General features: G+C 41.8%; 1 protein-coding gene across 4 annotated transcripts in view; it reads left to right on the top strand.

Moving 5' to 3' along the window:
* The window catches only part of LOC144471741 (kinesin-like protein KIF13A), a 136,812-nt gene that overhangs the window by 86,171 nt on the left and 33,245 nt on the right, over positions 1 to 17,396 (top strand). For all 4 annotated transcript variants that reach the window (XM_078184089.1, XM_078184092.1, XM_078184091.1 and 1 more), the window contains exons 3-4: positions 10,157 to 10,320; positions 16,006 to 16,274. In XM_078184089.1, coding sequence (XP_078040215.1) covers positions 10,157 to 10,320; positions 16,006 to 16,274 — 433 coding nt within the window. The remainder of the gene's footprint in view (positions 1 to 10,156; positions 10,321 to 16,005; positions 16,275 to 17,396) is intronic.

The following is a 17,396-nucleotide window of genomic DNA, read 5'->3' as shown; positions in this document are numbered from 1 at the left end:
AAAACCGCCCCGCGGAACTTTCGCCGTTTCGCTTGATCGTATCGTAACGACCGATTCCGCTCGCGGCCAACAACGTGAAACACGACGACGACGACGTCGACGACGGCCGCCGCCGCCGCCGCGATCCTATTTCGCCGATGTTTTCCGGGGAGTTCGTTCCGCCCGCGGAAAGTTGACAAATCGCTCGCGGGGGACTCGCGGAATCGCTTCGGCGATCGCCGACACGGGAAATCGGTCGCGGATCGATTCGGAAGCCGATCGTATCGGCCTCCTCTCGACAATTTTCTCGAGATTTTTAACGACACTGGCTGTTACGCCGGGTTCCTTCCAATCACAGTGTTTGTTCAATCCTTCGCTCGGTCTCCGACATGCTGCTTTTTTTTTTATTCTTCACTGTGATTTTAAGGTTTCGGCTCGATACAGTCAGATTCTTCCGTCGACTGCGTGGTTTCGATTCTTCGAGCGTCGCAGCCTTATTCGGCGAGAAACGGGAGAAAATTGTCGTTCGTTCTTCGACGCCGTATTATAGAAATTAATTCAAACTATACCATAATGTACACTATACGGTAATAAATAATACAACCTAATTGTTTTTTAATATTCATCATTTCGATAATTTGGAAATAAAGCTGTCACAAAGCAGTTTGGTATTAGCACTATAAAATCGATGTCTTGATCTTAATATTATTAAAACTGTAACATTATTTTCATATTAACAGTATCGAAGGATTAAGCAAATACTTGGGAAGTTTACGCAACTTGCTAATAAGAATGACAAGATTTCATTCATTCGGAATCTATGTCTCTACGATTCTGCAACAATGTTACGAATCCTGGAATAAAGGGTCCCGAGGCTTATCAGGTAACTAACTGCGGCAGCAAACGCGTCGCAGATAGTAATTAAAATCCCGAGATCGGGCGAATCGACATAGCCGAGCATTCGATACGGTGAACGCAAATTATTCCCGAGGCTACGCTGACTTTCTACGGTTCGGATGCAAATTGGGGGAAAAGGCGGAGGGTTGGCGAGCGTCCCAGCAGGCGGCGGATGTACAAGGCGAACAGTGAATCGGGGCTTTAACGAAGGTAAACTTAATTAAGGCGGTTGTCACTGGCGCGGCAGAGGCTGCGTAGGTCGAGAAGGAGAGGAGACAGCGAGAAAGAGAGAGAGAGAGGGAGAGGCGAGTTAGCCGTAGAGACCCGTTGTAGCCAATAAATCGAGTATTTCGCTCGTGTAATATCGCAGACGCTTTAGCCCTCGAGCAGCGGAACTGTCCAGTGAACCCGTGTGAACCGTTTTATGTCCGCTCGCACACGCCGGTTGAATGATTCTTGCCAGTACGGCCGTATATCGTAGTGTTACGAGCGGCACGAATTATTGCGGCTCTATATAACGAATCCGCTGCTTTTATTTCGTCGCTTCGCAGCGAATCGTCCAACAGGTTGAGTGACTATTAAATCCGGGACGTTCGTAGACATTGTTGTAGCGATGATCTTCTGGTATTTGCTTTACGAGAGCGTAGTTGCAACGTTGTTGCTCGCGTAGAAAAACATACAATCCTGTTTTCGCACGATTTTCATTTGACACGGTCTGCAAAGGTAATTTCATTTTTACACGATTTCATTCGATTTTACACGGTTAGAAAAGCTATTTGATGGTATCAGAATTATTAATTCAGAATTATTTCCAGTTATTGTAATATTCTAGATATATTTTATATACCATGTAAAAACATATTACCTGGTACTCGTTGAAATCAAGATTTTTGGGAAACAAACCCTTTTATTAATTTCGTTTAAAAGATGATCTATACTTCTTTTAAAATTCAGGAGAATTAGAGATATTGTATATTCCGTGCACTTAAGAGGATATTGGTTAAGCAACATTCTGAACAGTAAGATAATTAAGAGAAGTTGAAGTCCGTGAATTGTCGAAAAAAGTTCGACCTCTAGCTCGAATTCGAGCCCTCGAAACTTAGAAGATTCCAAGGAAGTATTTTTCACCGTCGACGTGAAGTAAAACTTCGAAGTGTAATCATTATCGTAAAATTGTCGATTTTCCGACGCGATCTCGAAGTTTCTCTGACACCAAAGTAACCATGTCTTAAATCGTACATTTTTAGCTTTTGTTTGAGTCGTTTCTAGTTTTAAAACTCTCATGAGAGTGAGTTTTAAAATCCTCTTTAAGTGACCGCTCAAAATCCAGAAAGGAAATTCACATTCGTTTCTAACTTGTCATACTGCAGTGAAATTATACTTTATTTCTGTATCAAAAATTTAATCCCTGGTACTGTAATAATGCGTCAGACACTTTACGAAGATTTTAAACATAATTTACTGATACATTTTGCACTTTGTTCGCACCGAAATAATTCTGTTATCAGTGTTTAAGAATAAAAGCAAAGACTGCCATGCTAATGCATATAAATTCTTGTCTATGAATTTTTATCACACAGAAATGCTATGGAACGGATCTGTGAAAGAAACCATAGTGTGCGAGAGGTTAACGAATAATCCATAATTTCACACCCCTTACGTTAAGGTTGCCGCACCTATAAATCCATAGTTAATCAACGCCAATTTATTAAATCAAAAGCAAATACATTGGAAAGGTAATTTATTCGAATAAATCAAAGACTTGAAAAAGCGAGTCCAGACCTAAAAAAAAATGGTCAAAAATTTCAGTAAAACGTGCAGGATTCCAGGCCGACGTTTCTGGTAAAAAAAAACTAGGGGAATTCCCAAATAAGTGGGACGATGAGTCAGCCTAAGTTCGGAACGGCGGTCGTCAGACGTCGCCCCGAATACAAGCAATTACGCCGCACTGTTCTAACCCAGTTACACCGTCTGACCACCTGTACACCTTTACTACTGACGGTCTGACCACCGCAGAGGCTCGCGTGCCGAAGGCCGCTGGATCCCGTCCATATACCGTGGCTGCGTGGGTTACCTGTGTCCCGTGTACACAGGGTGTTAATAAAAGACCAGGTCCCCTTTCGGTAAGGTCACCAATCTACTGGGTGAGTCATCGTGTTGTTATCGCCTTGAGAGTATCGCTCGAGCCAGCCGCACGGTGTTTCATAGTTCTAATGCCACGAAACTCATCAGGGTTGAGTGATCGATCCCCCGGCGGCCGGTGAATTAACTATTATGAGTCATGATTTCTTTAGCAGACTTGCTCACCGGAGAGCAGCCTTCGTCGTTAATAAGTCACTATGCCTTCTCCTGTCCTAAGTCCTAAAATGTTCGTATGAAATGTTACGACGGCAACTTACGATTTGAAACTATCAACCCTTTACATTTGATGGCATTTTAACTGCAAATCTGAAATAGTTTTTCTGGTGTACAGTATTTCCATTTTAAGCGACGAAGTGTATTTTATATGCATATCAACTTTAATTCTTGTAATTCGGACCAACAGTTTCATTTTTAACAATTTTTCTAAAATTAAACTTTGTTGCTGTAAATATTATTTTAGAAGGCGACAGAACAATTTTAACGACGCCTTAGTTAAACTAAGAGTTAAACTATTAGCATTGCTGTCTACGACAGTCTCCTTTAAAATAAAGTATGCTATATTACATTGCCAGTTATCGTTTATTAACGTTCATCTTTTAGGCAACATTGTTCAATTTTTGGTGTCTATATAATATGAATATTGAGCTAATAATTGTCAAAACAGAATTTGTAGGATTTTCATTTTCCATGAACGCTCTAAGACAATCCTTTCTTGATCCAAGAACTTCTTTATAGCTCGCGAAGAACGTTCTAAGATTGCTATTCTTCTTGTAAACTATCATTCGATTGTCTTTAGATTTAATCTTGATATAGTATCAGTTCGATTCGCAAAGCGTTGAGTTCCATTTGAAGTAACTCGAAGATGATCAGCTAAAGGATGAACGCCGAGTGCGAAACCATTATTCAGGTACTTGAGATAAAAGCTTATTGACGTCACGTCACGTCATTAATCATGTGATATTCACAGAACGCATATTTCTTGCATTGTCTTTATTGAGTTTCGTTCGTAAGCTTTGACAACAGAAGAATTAAATTTGATTTCGATTTAGAAGAAATTAATAATATTCGTATTTAGTAGAGCTTATTATTATAGTCCAAGGGTTTAATACTTTTGCTTAGCAATCGGAGAAACTATCGCCGAGCATTCGCACTCCACCGAAGACAATAATTGCTAAATTGTTACAGCATCGTTTTGTTATAGCAATGTTATAGCATGCGGTTTCACGGAACGTGGTATTAGTACTTAGTTCTCCAATGACGTCACGTCCTATCACACGAGTTCACGCGATTTCACGTTACGTGACATTGGTACGTTCGTACCTTTACCGGTGGGGGGGTGTACGCGATATACAGCCCGTGGCCGGGGCGCGCAGTTTCGACCGAGTCGCGAGGAAATTCGTTGATACGTTTTTCCTCGGAACGGTAACAAGATTAACATTCGTATCAAGATGGCCTATTAAATCCAAGTTTGAAAGGCACACCCTGTAGAGTCGGCCGAAGGGGTTCGGTCACGCGATGGTCAGCCCTGACTGGTCCTTCCTCGGAGCCCTGGTCCGAGGGGGGCACGGTCCCGATTAAAACCGAGTATCGAGCGGCCTACGTTTCCTTCGCATACAAGTCCGCGGATCCGCAGCGCGCTAGAAACACGGAAACGGATCTGAAACGACGCGGTGCCGTCGCCGTTGGTCGGCCCAATTTGCGTGTGCCAAGTGTTTCCGTGATCCACCGTCGCGGTGCCTCCGACCATTTTTTTTTTTCGTGGTCTCGATCCTTTTTCCACCGGGGGTTGAACGACCCCCCTCCCGACGTCGTTCACGCGCGCCTATCTGCTGTCGGGACCCGGAGCTTCCAAATTCTGGCAAAGTATCCTTCTTCGTGCTATACTCTCGTGCAATCGCCAGGTTTCAACGTGTTGCAGTAGGTAGACGCGAATACACAATTTTCTGAGTGATTTATCGATTAGACGCAGCGCTCTCTTGTTCTTTATAGTGCACAGTTTTAGTTAAAGATGTAGTCGAACTGGCCGTGAGAACGTAAACGTTTCGATGATGGAAGAGTCGCTAGATTGATACATACGACTTGCACTGTAACGTAATCGTAGTGCATTTTTTACGAGAGATTTATTAAGCTTAATATATATTTTTCGAAAGTGAAAAATCTCGACTCTAGATCACGTCTCGTGCTCGTCATATTCACGTTTGTTAATTGCATCGAAAGCGGAAAGTTGAAGTACCATGTTTATCCTAATCTGTTTATATACCGAAAGTGAGCAAAGAAATCTCCGTAATTAAAGTGTAATCAAGTGCAATTAAACAATTATTCGAGGTAACGCGTCCGAGGAAGCGCCACGTTCGCGACGAAAACAGCGAGAGTTTGCCGAATCAAGTCGTCGAACGTCGCCCAGCGTTTATTTTATCTCCTGGCAGAGATCATAAAGAGCAGTTGAAAGCGGACCGAAGAAAGTTGTTCGCGATTTCGAAATTTCCTCGTGTTATTTTCGCAGAAGTATTTCACTTTCGCCGGATAAGAATGTTCTCTCATTGTTCTATTATTCTTCCGCGACGATCGTCGCCGACTCCGATATCCCGATCGATTTGTAATTGGAATAAAAAAAGAAAGGAACACGCGAAAATATTGCCCCCGGTGGGCACACAATGTATCGATCGGTACGAGGACGATCGTAAATGTAGTCGACGGAAATAAGCCGGCCACTTGATTCTGGAGTGGATGTATCAAACGACGTGCAGGCTTTAGCCGTCATCGATCCCCGCTCGGGGTATAATAATTGAGACGTCTTTCTTTTAAACTACTCATCACATTTTCGAGAAAATAGATTTTCACGTATGACGCGTTTCAAATTATACTAATCCGACGATCTTTATGCGTAACGAGAACTTTCTGTGTTAATTGCAGAAGCAGTAATTGGATAAGGAGATAAATCTGCTAATAAAAATCACCTGGAAGTAATAAGACATTGTATTAGAAATATTCTGAATGCGACGATAGCCTCGTATTTCACCTACTTGTTTCTTCAGCAACTTTACCCGGCATATCTTTACTACTATCAAAAATAAACACAATAAAGCGTTGATAAAAATTTATCGTGCCACGATAAGCTACTTTTTAATGCTATCAAAAGCTATTAAGTTCGTGCGATGACATTCGAAACAATGAAGATATTCATAGAATTTAACAGCCGTCTATTACTTTTCTCAACTCGTCGATGATAAATATATAAGTCCCGGCTTTTAAAAGCTGTGTCACCGGAAGATTTTCAGTTCGCAAATTCCATTCCCGCCGAGTTATCGACAATAGACTCGGTTGCGCTAGCGGCACGGTTATGCGACAAGCCAACGGTACAAGTTTCGCCAGACTCTCTGGCAACTATGTGCCAACAATACCGACATTATTCTCCAGAAACTTTTCTATCGGCTGTCTAATCGCCACTCCTCGGCAGACTCGGCCCCGCGTAATTATGTAAATCGGCCGTAACCCGCGCGGCGGCCATTGTTGCGCGGATTTAAGGCGGCGTTAGAACGCGGCGCAGTCGAAACTTCCGGTCCTCCGGTCCCCCCCTTCGGGAACCTCTCTGGAAATCTACCCTCCGCGACCCCCTCTTTCCCCTCCGCCCCTCTGGTAATCCTGGGAAACTCGGGGAGGAGACGACGTCTCTTGGCACGTTCGAGAGAGCTCCGCGCGTGCGACGCGATCGAAAAAGTTTTATCGGGCGAGACCGATCCGCCGGTTAGGCGAATCGGGTGTCCTGCGACGGTTTTATGAACTTTCTGGGTTCGGTGCATCGATTCCGTTGCACGTCCTCCTCGTTTATCCCGACATGATGTCGCGCCTACGTTCTATAGTCTTTCGCGCCGGACGTTCCAGAAAAATGCTACAGTTCTATTGGCCTCAGAAGAATAACGTCGGTCAATCGTTGTACCATGAGAAGCCTCGTTGCTTTCATTTCTTCGCGAAGACAATGATTTTATCACCTATTCAAGTTTTATAAATCGTGAGGTCAGGTTGTCATTAATCTGAGAATTTTATGAATCTATGACAAAGGCGAATGGAATACGAAACAATAAATGCATGAGAATAATTTTATAATAATTAATTGCATAATCTTAGTGCGATTGAAGTGTTTATACTGTTATCAAAATGTCTACCGATGTATCATAGACAGAGTAGACACTCATTTTAGGAAAGAATAGCTTGTACAGTTTTTACGTGTGAATTGGAACAATTTCTTTCAATTAAAAATGTTAATAGAACCAAAGTAATTCATAATTAAATTACTACTATTATTCTCGAAAACCTTTAGTAGACTATTCCCTCGGTAGACCGAAGCATAAAATCGAATATTACTAAAATTAGTAGAATACAAATTAGTTGAACTATTATTATCTATAATAAACTTTAAACCTTTACTTTCGGGTTCGTCAACGAAATTTCTGGGTTCAATACGCGGCAGCCGAAGCGTCGCAAAAGATACAAACCAGCCAGGACAGGTTGGGAACGTCAGACTGCCATAGTCCATCACGTCGCGCAGGTATCGCGTTACGAAATCGCAACGACTCCGTTGTTCCGCGGCGTCACCGCGAGCTAAACGTTCCAGTTCCGGCTTTTTTTTTTTGCCTCGCCGACCCGGAAAAACCGATGGAAACTGATTACTCGGGGAGAAAATGCGACGGAAAATCAATAACCGGGGCCGATGCGTATAACGTTGCCCCGACCGTATCCGACGACTTCGGATCTTTTGACGTTTGAGACAGGGTCGTGGGCTTCGGATATCCAGGACAAGGGGAAATCACTTTCATTCCGAGGGGGCCGGCGTGTACGTGTTTCCGCCATCGCGGATACGAACGCCGTTCGATAATTCGCGAAAATAACGTCGCCCTCGTCGCGAATTTCGCGGCCCGGTAGATCGACTGTTAACACAGTTCGCTGCGAAAAATCAACTGACACGGTGTAGAAACTAATTCATGAATATTTAACGCTTTCTGTGCGCCCATGAATAATACATGGTCTCTTATCAAAATTCAGAAATAATAGTTTCCCTTTTTAATTCCTCTTTCATTTCCTCATTTCGAATTTTCGAATTCTCAGGTTTTTACGGTCTTATAATTTCTTCGCGTAGCTTCGCCAAACTTTGTTAAACACAGTTTAGTACTTTACTGTGCCAAAACTGTGTCAAACATAGTATATTTTGCTCGGGTACACGCGACTCTTTCGGTCGGCAGGGTTAAACGACTTGTACGAATTTCTGCTTAAATATTCTCTCAGCCGATCAAAGGATGCAATATGCAAGATGCTGCAGAGCGCGCTGATAAATCTTTATCCTCTCTAAACTGGAATAAGAAAACTCGTCGCGCGGCGTTGATTCATGAATTTGTATGGGATTTATGAGCCTCCCGGTTTGCAAAACACCGAGTGATGAAACGTGGAAGAATTTATAAAGATTGATAGAGGAACTTTCGTAATGGGGGATATTTCGTAAGATAGATAAATGTGTGAGGGCCGCGCAGCCATTCATTTTCATATTTATGTTTTGCTGCATATTATTTCATATTTGTATTTGTAACAACATTTCGTAGAAATTAGCAAATTTCATTTTGTACTCATCGCGAGCGAAATGTATTGTCCAAATTGATACATTTCGATCGAGTTGCGTTTGCCTAATTGTAGAAAATATTCATCGGTAGAATTCAAAAACAATTTGTTATTCAGCTCTGATGTTCCAAATTGAAGCAATTATAAACAATTTATATTTATGTATATTTTTTTAACAGCAATCTTTTGTAATACTTTTAACAAAGCTTCTCTCCATTTCGATCCTCTTCTACTAATCCCTATCTCGAGATCTTCCGAGTACATTTAAGCGTACCTTACAACTTACGATAAATATAAATAAAGTGGCCAAAGATTAAGATCTTAACGGTCCAGGAACAGAAAGAAACAAAATGCGAGAAGAGGCCGTAATAGGTAGTTCCCGAACCGCGACGTATCCTGCTTTTAATTTCGGTTTTCTTAACAGTCGTTAATTATAAGATTATTAAGCCGGCATTGTCCATTCTTATCTCGAGTTACAAAGACGGTCTTTCCGGTGGAACTTCTAAGACAGAATTAATTCCGTTTCATTGTCGGCGCAAACAGAGAGGCCGCCATTAATTTCTCAGCGACACATTTCATAAACCTGCCCCCCGCGCACGCTCCCAAGGGGGGCGCGAGGCTGGATTTAATATCTAGAATGCTTTTAGCGGCGGAAGGGTTGGATTCGCGGCCCTCCCCTCCCTCCTGCACGTCGACGGTGCCTCGGCGATTCTTTCATTATCGAAGCCCCCAGGTGCCCGTAAATCGATGTTACGGAATATCCCCGATTATTCATATAATGTAATTGTTTCGCGCAAGCAGCTCTTGGGATCCGCGGATACTCGCGGCGAAAGCACCGCCCCGCTCGCAATTAATACGCATTGTGGAAAATTGCCAGGAAAATCCCGAAGACAGCTGCCATTTTACTCGCGCTATTTTTAGCCGCACAATTTTCCCCGGTTCAATTACTATCATTGTGCATGGTTTTCTTCTTTCATTTTATAAATTGTTACGGAACGGTAATTCGAGTTGGGGAATATAATTATGCCTTTTATTATTATTGAAAAGAATTTTAATTTGATTAAATAAGAAGATTGTCAAGAAATATTGCAATAGTTTCTCTGGCTCACAGTGGTCACGTCACGATCAATTGTGTTCCCAAAATTGCGTCATACTGTTTTAAATGTTTTTTGTTTAGTGACACTTTATTCGAATTTACAAATAAATAGTTTCTAACAAAAGCAAAGTTATGCACTTTTATGCATACGAAATTGATTCCCGTGACTCATACCAACAGTTTTTAACAATTTTTTAAATCTAGACTTTGTTAGTATAAAATTTATCTTGGGACGTGATAGAACAATTTTAGTCGTGCCTCAGAGTCGCCACTCGAGTGCAAAGACTTAATACTCTACAACCTAGCTCTGTGACCTAATTTTTAATTACCCAATTGATTCTACTAAATTCGATCCACTAAAAAACACGCCCGTCGCAACATCGTTGCGTGAACATAAACACTGTATTAATCGGGCCGCCGTTTTACCTGTTGCAGAAGCAAGCCAAAAACATTCGCGTTCGACCATTGTTTCCACTCTCTGGACCCGACCGCGGAGAAATTCGCCAGCCAGGAGGTGGTGTTCGACGCTCTGGGCCGCGACATTTTGGACAATGCGTTCCAGGGCTACAACGCCTGCATTTTCGCATACGGACAAACCGGTAAGGCATAATCGTTGATCTTCGTTTTATTTTTGCAGGCCGCACCGTGTCCCACGCGACAAACGGTGCGACGACCCTGCCAGTAGTAATTCCATATGAAAAAGTAAGTAGTTGAATTGTGCACGTACCGGATGACCCGCGCTGAACTGGGTCAGGCTATAGTTACCGCAGAAGTTGGAAAAAAAAAAATATCGCGGAGAAAACTTTCGCACGATTCAACCGCGTTTGTCAATCCACCGCTTCGCGAAGTGTAACGCTGTTTCCTTAAACGAGGCTTCATGATTTCTTGATGGACGTCGCCTGGCGCGGCGAGCTTGAATCGATTCGCGGAACCGCGAAATTCTGTCCTAAAATCGCTCGCGTTTGTTGACATCGCCAGCAGTCGGGATTTTGCACGGCGATAGACGCGTTTCGAGGTATGATGCTGCGAAACCCTTCGAAACTCGCCCGCGCGACAAGCTCGGACTATTAACTTAATTATGAACTTCACTTGCCACCACGATTTTAGTATAATAGACGACGAATTTCGAGTTCAAACGCTGCGAAGTCTTTCGAAACGCGCTCCTAAGGGCCCGGACTATTAAACCGACCATTAACTTCGCTAATAGACAGGATTTTAGGTTGATAGACGAATCCCGAGTTCAAACGGTGCGCAGTCTTCCGAAATTCGCTTCTGAGGTTAATTTTAGATTACTGCCTTAATTAGCTACTTCGCCAAAAGGCATGCGTTCCGCTGCTAACTTATTTAGAACAGTTATAGGGAAGCACAGAATTACATAGACAATTAAGGAACGAAATAACGTCATAGTAACTTGATTTTTCCAAGTTCAGCGATTCGTGATTTATCTTGTCGCATTTGCATTGTTCTTACACAATACCGCTTACTAAGTTAAAAATAAACCAGTAAAAAAGTATACGTTGATAAAAATTACACCTGCAGAATCAAACTGTTGTAAAGCTTGCTTAATTATTTATGCAACTCGGTGATTCTCTTTACTGCGTAATCCAATTATGCATTTCAATAATTCCTGTAATTCTGTTCGTCGGTTCAATAAAGCTTTGGATTTCTGAATTAATAATCGTGAAGCATCTCGCCTAACCGAGGACCGGGGTTGAAAAATTTCGATGCGCATAAATATTCGCGACCCCGTGGATTGATTAGGCGAACGGAGACACCGAGAACCGATTTATTTAGCCTTGGTCCATCGACCTTCCGGGTTCCACCACGCCCGCGCGTAATTCGCAGCTGATTAAACGCCTTTCGCGCGGAACCGTTCCGCGTGCTTTGATCACCGCGTCTCATTTCATTCGCGTTGTATCGGGTCGTCTCGGATTACGGATTTGTCGCTTCGTCGCCGGCATTGTGCGGTTTTTAAGCCGGCCGGCATCGTTCCGCGCTCAGATTATCATTACCCCGCTGCCCGCCGGATTATCCGCCGTCGCTTCTATCGGCCGCGGAACGGAATTTTTTTAATAATCTTCCCGCGCCAGGGTTGTCCCGGCTCGTCAACGCAAACCGAAAAAGATTGCGGTCTTGTGTTCTTTAGCCTTCGCCAAATATTTTTATTATATTTCACTAGTTTTTATAGATTGCTCGACGAAGCGAATTTTAATTGAAGCGATGCAAGAGAAACATGATTTCCACGAGTGGAGCTCCGATAACTTCGCTTCGATCGTTTCGTCCTTAAATGGAACTTGGTATGATACATATTTAAATATTAAAGATATTATAATTCAAATTTCTATTGAAAAATTTTTACGCAGATATTTGTATTTAAAAAAATATATTCTAATCAAAATTTTCATTAAAAATCTATTACACCGTATATTTACATTGAAATCTCTTATACAATATTAAACTTCTACTAAAAGTCTTCCATAAATTAAATTAACGTTAAAAATTTGTTCCACTTAAAACTTCTATTAAAAGTTTCTAATTTATATTCTATATAAAAACTTTGTAACAAGTCTAGGTTTTCTTATGACTAACGTTTGTAGTGTTTAAAGTGAGCATAGTAAAAGAATAACGACGACATTTCGTTCGCTCTCGCGCGCGAAAATTATTTCGGTAATCGGCGTTTAAAGATATTTAAGTGATCCGTTAAAAGTCTGTTTCCGGCGTGCGGCGATAACATTAACGATGCTGCAGCGTCGCTTGTAGCATTCTTTCCGAATTTAAGGTGGGAGATCCGGGCGTCGGTTGTGGGCGAACTGGCGTCGCGAGATAGAAGAGTTAAGGGTGGAGAAAGTAACGACGTCAATTAAGAGCGAAGAATAGTAACGCTGTAGGCCGCGATAACTAAAATTTATTATAATGCCGCGGGCTGCAATTTAGAGACCCCGGTCGAGACGCACCGGGGTGCGCGAGCGTAAAGGTTAAGGGTTAATTTTGCGCCCGGGAAAAGAACAATGTCGGCTTACCGCTCGAGACAAATAATAGAAAACGCTCCGTCCACCTAAGTTACCTGGATATCGCGGATATTTATATCGGTGCTTAGTAAACGAACAAACGTCGATTTTATTATTCGCGACAAAACTAAAAATTTATTTTTGTGTTAGCAAAATTGGAGAATTTTTAATCGATTTATGAATTTTTTACTGGATTGTGAAAGACACATTTTAGAAGATGGCAGTATCATTGAGATTTCATATTATAATTTATTAGGTCATTAGCTATAAAATTCACACTTTATAAATTTACTGTAAAATCTATGCATTCCATAATGAATATATAGCGCATTTTATTCATTTATTACAAAAATACAGAATAATTAAAACATTAAAAAAATTCAAGAAAAATGCTACAATATTGTCAATTAATTAAACTTATTAAAAAGAAGATACATTATTATTATTAAACTCTTGTTCCCTTCAATCGACAAAGTTTTTATTCTGTAAAAAGATGCGACTATTGTTGCAGCATATCGTACGATAATTATTTTTTACTAACCTCTATAAGCGATGTTTCGTTTTATATTATTTTCCTTCTCTTCAAGGGTTTTCCTCACGAATAAACGACCGAAATAAAATCAAATTTAACAGTAATCGATCTCGCGTTTCGTGAAGGGTGAAGCTTCTTGCATAGATTGAAAAGTTAACAGATATCCGGATGAAGAATTCATGGATATCGGCGGTAGATATAGTGTCTAGACTCTACCGCCGCAGTCTAGAGCATAGACCTACGGTTCATGCATCTTTCAGTGACACCAATGACTCGTTTTCAGACGTTGGATTCGCTTTCGGAAGTTCTTGCGATTCTTTATTTATGAACTGCCTCGCGTATTCGTAAAATGCACGTGTCACTCGAGAACCGAACAGCATAAATAACCGCTGAATGAAACGGCTATATAAAATGAAATAGTAAATCGTCGAGGCAATGAAACCATAGTGGAATAGCTTCTGACTCTAGAGCTACGTCATGAAGAATTTATTTCTAGTCTGGGTTCTATATTCTCTAACTGATCTCAGTATATTTGAGAATTTTATTCGTTATGTAAAATTAAGCAGGGAACTATCGTTGCAATCACTGCGTGCTAAAAAATAATTTTATAAATATTTTCTATAGTTCAATATTTTATTTGCATTATTTAAATTAGATAGCTGTTGCAATTTCTTTGATGTTTAATTGCTGTAATGTAGAATGAAGTTGTAATGAAATGACTGTTTTATTTTTTAATTTTATCATTGACGTCTATCTATTTTTTTTTTAATTAATCAGTTAGTTATTTTTGATGACTTGTCACTTCATCAAATACTGTCATTTCTTTATGGCGAATATACTCGTCGAAAATAGCTGACTGGTTAAAATCGAACATACTTTGACATAGAAAATTTTGAATGTCTTAATTTAATGTACAATGCAGCACTTTGACTTATAAACTTAAAATGGACATTTTAGACAGAATCGACGAAATATTACTGGTATATTTGGATTCGAAATAGAACTCTACTCTTCTATTATGAATATATGCCCATTAGATACAGGACATGCTACAGCTAAAATTTACCTCAATTTTCTACGAAATTATTGACATTGATAACTTCCAATTACCGAGGCAGAAAATAAAATCCATTGCAACATCCAGAAGTTGAAATAAACTACCAGTAACATCGTCACTCGCAAGCCACCTAGCTTTTATCTAGAAGCAGGAGCGAAACAATTGGAAGAGTCGTCGTCCTCGGAAGCCTATCTGCAGTTCCCCATCCGTTCGCGGCGACATTTATTTGTCCCGATAAGAGTGGATCGTCGTTCCGCGGGTGCTGGCTTTAACGCCGCAAATAACGCAATTAGAAGAGGTCAGCGTCGATGAACGATCCACGGTTGATCTTACACGAGACATTGACCCAAGCGTCGCGACGCTCGGCCGTCGCGTTGTATCTCTTCGCGCTAGCGAGGGGGGCGAGAAACGGTTTCACCAGGGGAGGTAAAAAGGAAAAAAAAACGGAATAGACAGTCAGATTATGCACTTCTAAAGGCTCTCGCATCTTGCCTGTGCACTTAGCCCGCTCGCTTGGCATCGGCGAATCGGATTTAACCTCCCGTTTCGTCATCCTCTCAAAGCGACTTAGGCCCAAGAGACGATGTCTTACGCGGAAATAGAAGATAAGAAACGCCTAAGCTTGTTACGGGGGGTTTGAAGAAATAGCGGAGTCGATCGAGGGTTAACCATCCGCGGTCTTAATGTTCGAGCACCGATAGCACTTGCTTCGTTACAACGTTCGATAGGGCTGGTGGTCAATTAACCGGTTCGTACCACGAGTGTGCACGATGGCCGGGAACGGTGAATTGGGGTTACCTCCTAGAGAACCTCGTTGTCTTCAGGGATGCGCGTAGTTATGGAAATCAGTCTAGTTAGAAATTTTGTCTAATGTGTGCAAGACAATGTTGCTTCCTTTGTGTAAACGTACTCGCATTTTATAACGATTTAGTTCACTTATTTTTTAATTTGTCATTCCAAGCAAGAAATTATGTTTCGATTATAGCGTCATGTTTTTTAGCAACAGATCTTATAATAAAAATTTAATGAAATCACGCGTAAGAATATATAGTAGAAAACTCAAAGCTGTATTTTTTAATATAGGGTGAAACGTGAAAATATTTTTTCATTGGAGTTGCGTAAAAATTTCTTCCTTCTTACATCAATTTAATAAGACTATATAGGACCTCTACCTATAGATTATTAAATGAGATAGTGTAACGTCTGATAACTATAAGAAGAAGTAATTTCAGATGTAGATTTTCATTGAAGAATCGTCGCGTTTAAATATTCCTTAATTCATCTTTTCCAACGACGCGCGATTCGCCGCACAATTTCCCCCCCTCCTCCGAAACATAGTTATCACAGTGCGGGGCGTTCAGCGCAATTTCAGCGAACGACCAAAAAGGCTGTCCTCGTGATTTCTACCCGGGCGGGAGCAAGCCAGGTTATTATAATTAGCGGAGACCGCGATGTTACCATAAAAGAAAATAAATGTGGCAAATACGAATTAGCCCGAAACGGGGGGTGCGCGCGGCTTATCGTAACTACCGCGCTCGTTAAAGCCCGAATTTCGTGGCGCCGCGACACTCCTCCCCCTCGTACACACGATTGGACCGATCGTTGTCTCTCCGTTGCTTTCCCTGCCGCTGGTTTCCTCGGCGGATCCGATTTTTCTCGCTGACGGTGGTTTCCACTAATTTTCCAGGGTCTGGGAAATCGTACACGATGATGGGAAGCGGCGAGCACAAGGGCATCATACCGCGGCTCTGCGACAACCTATTCGACATGATCGCGAAACAGCAGAGCTCGGAGCTCACCTACAAGGTGGAGGTCTCCTACATGGAGATCTACAACGAGAAGGTGCACGATCTGCTGGATCCGAAGCCGAACAAACAGTCGCTGAAGGTCAGGGAGCACAATGTCCTGGGGCCCTACGTCGACGGGCTCAGTCAACTCGCCGTCACGTCGTTCCAGGTACTCGAATTATTAATATCTACTCTCCAGGTTATAAATTACCTTTAAGCATTTGTGTTAAGTTGCCGCGAATGAAATTGTGAATTTTTAAGTGAAATTTTTGTTTAATGAAATTTTTATCTAACGAAGCGGATATTTCTTTAGCCATGAAAGCCTCCCTCGAATTTAATGTATTACTAAGTGATATAAGGGCTTTAATGCATTTTAGAAAATATTCGTAAAAACCAGAAGCAACATATTCGTTAAATAAGAATTGCAAAATTTATGTGCAACGATCTAGTAACATTAATTACAAGCTGTAGAACAGTTCATATGGGATACAATAGACAGTCTGTTTCATAATTGCTAAAACTGTACGAAGTGATATCACGTCGTAACTTACAGGCTTGACACCTTGACGACCGGTGACGGTACAGCGGCGTCACGCGCGTGTAAACCGTGGCAATCGACTGACGTCAGTCGTTTCGCCGCGAGCGTGACGTAATTCTACTGTTAGCACTCCAGTGTTTAGTATTGCCAGGTGCTAAATCGATTTGTAGATTATTGATGATTGTAGACACGAGTTGTATGCGAACTGGAGAGAAGTCTCGGAATTGGGTGATAATTAATTAAGTCCTTGAAACTGGAGCAGTGTACACGAGAAAGAAAGAGAACTGTAATTTATATCTCGCAGTTAAATTCCCGAGGTACGGTTGTTGCATGAACTTGAAGAAGGTGAAGGTCGTCGGGGGATTGCAATTTCAATTAATTGAATTACAAATTTTAAGCAGTAGATTGCTCTGTGAACGAGACTGTCGCGTTCTACCCGAGGTCGCGAGGACGGTGAGGTATGGTCGGAAGAATTCGGGTAGATAGCGAAGGCAGCGGATCTCTTATCAGGCCGAAGGCATCGTTTATCAAGCGGCGACATCGCTCGCCGTCCGAAATTTCTACGACGGTAGACTATAATTGTGTGCCCGACACAGGGCGGCGATTCTCCTTTATTTATCACCTGTTTTGACCGGTGACTGGCACCGGTCCAGACTTGAAACCGTTATGATCAATATCTGTCGTTGGCGCGCTTCATCGATGCGATCTCGGTTACGGGCGCGTTCCACGGGCAAACACGTAGAACACCATCCC

The sequence above is a fragment of the Augochlora pura genome, chromosome 6, assembly GCF_028453695.1.
Source record: "Augochlora pura isolate Apur16 chromosome 6, APUR_v2.2.1, whole genome shotgun sequence".
Taxonomy (NCBI): Eukaryota; Metazoa; Arthropoda; class Insecta; order Hymenoptera; family Halictidae; genus Augochlora; species Augochlora pura.
The sequence above is the reverse complement of the archived record's forward strand: the minus strand, read 5'-3'. Positions and strand labels throughout refer to the sequence as shown.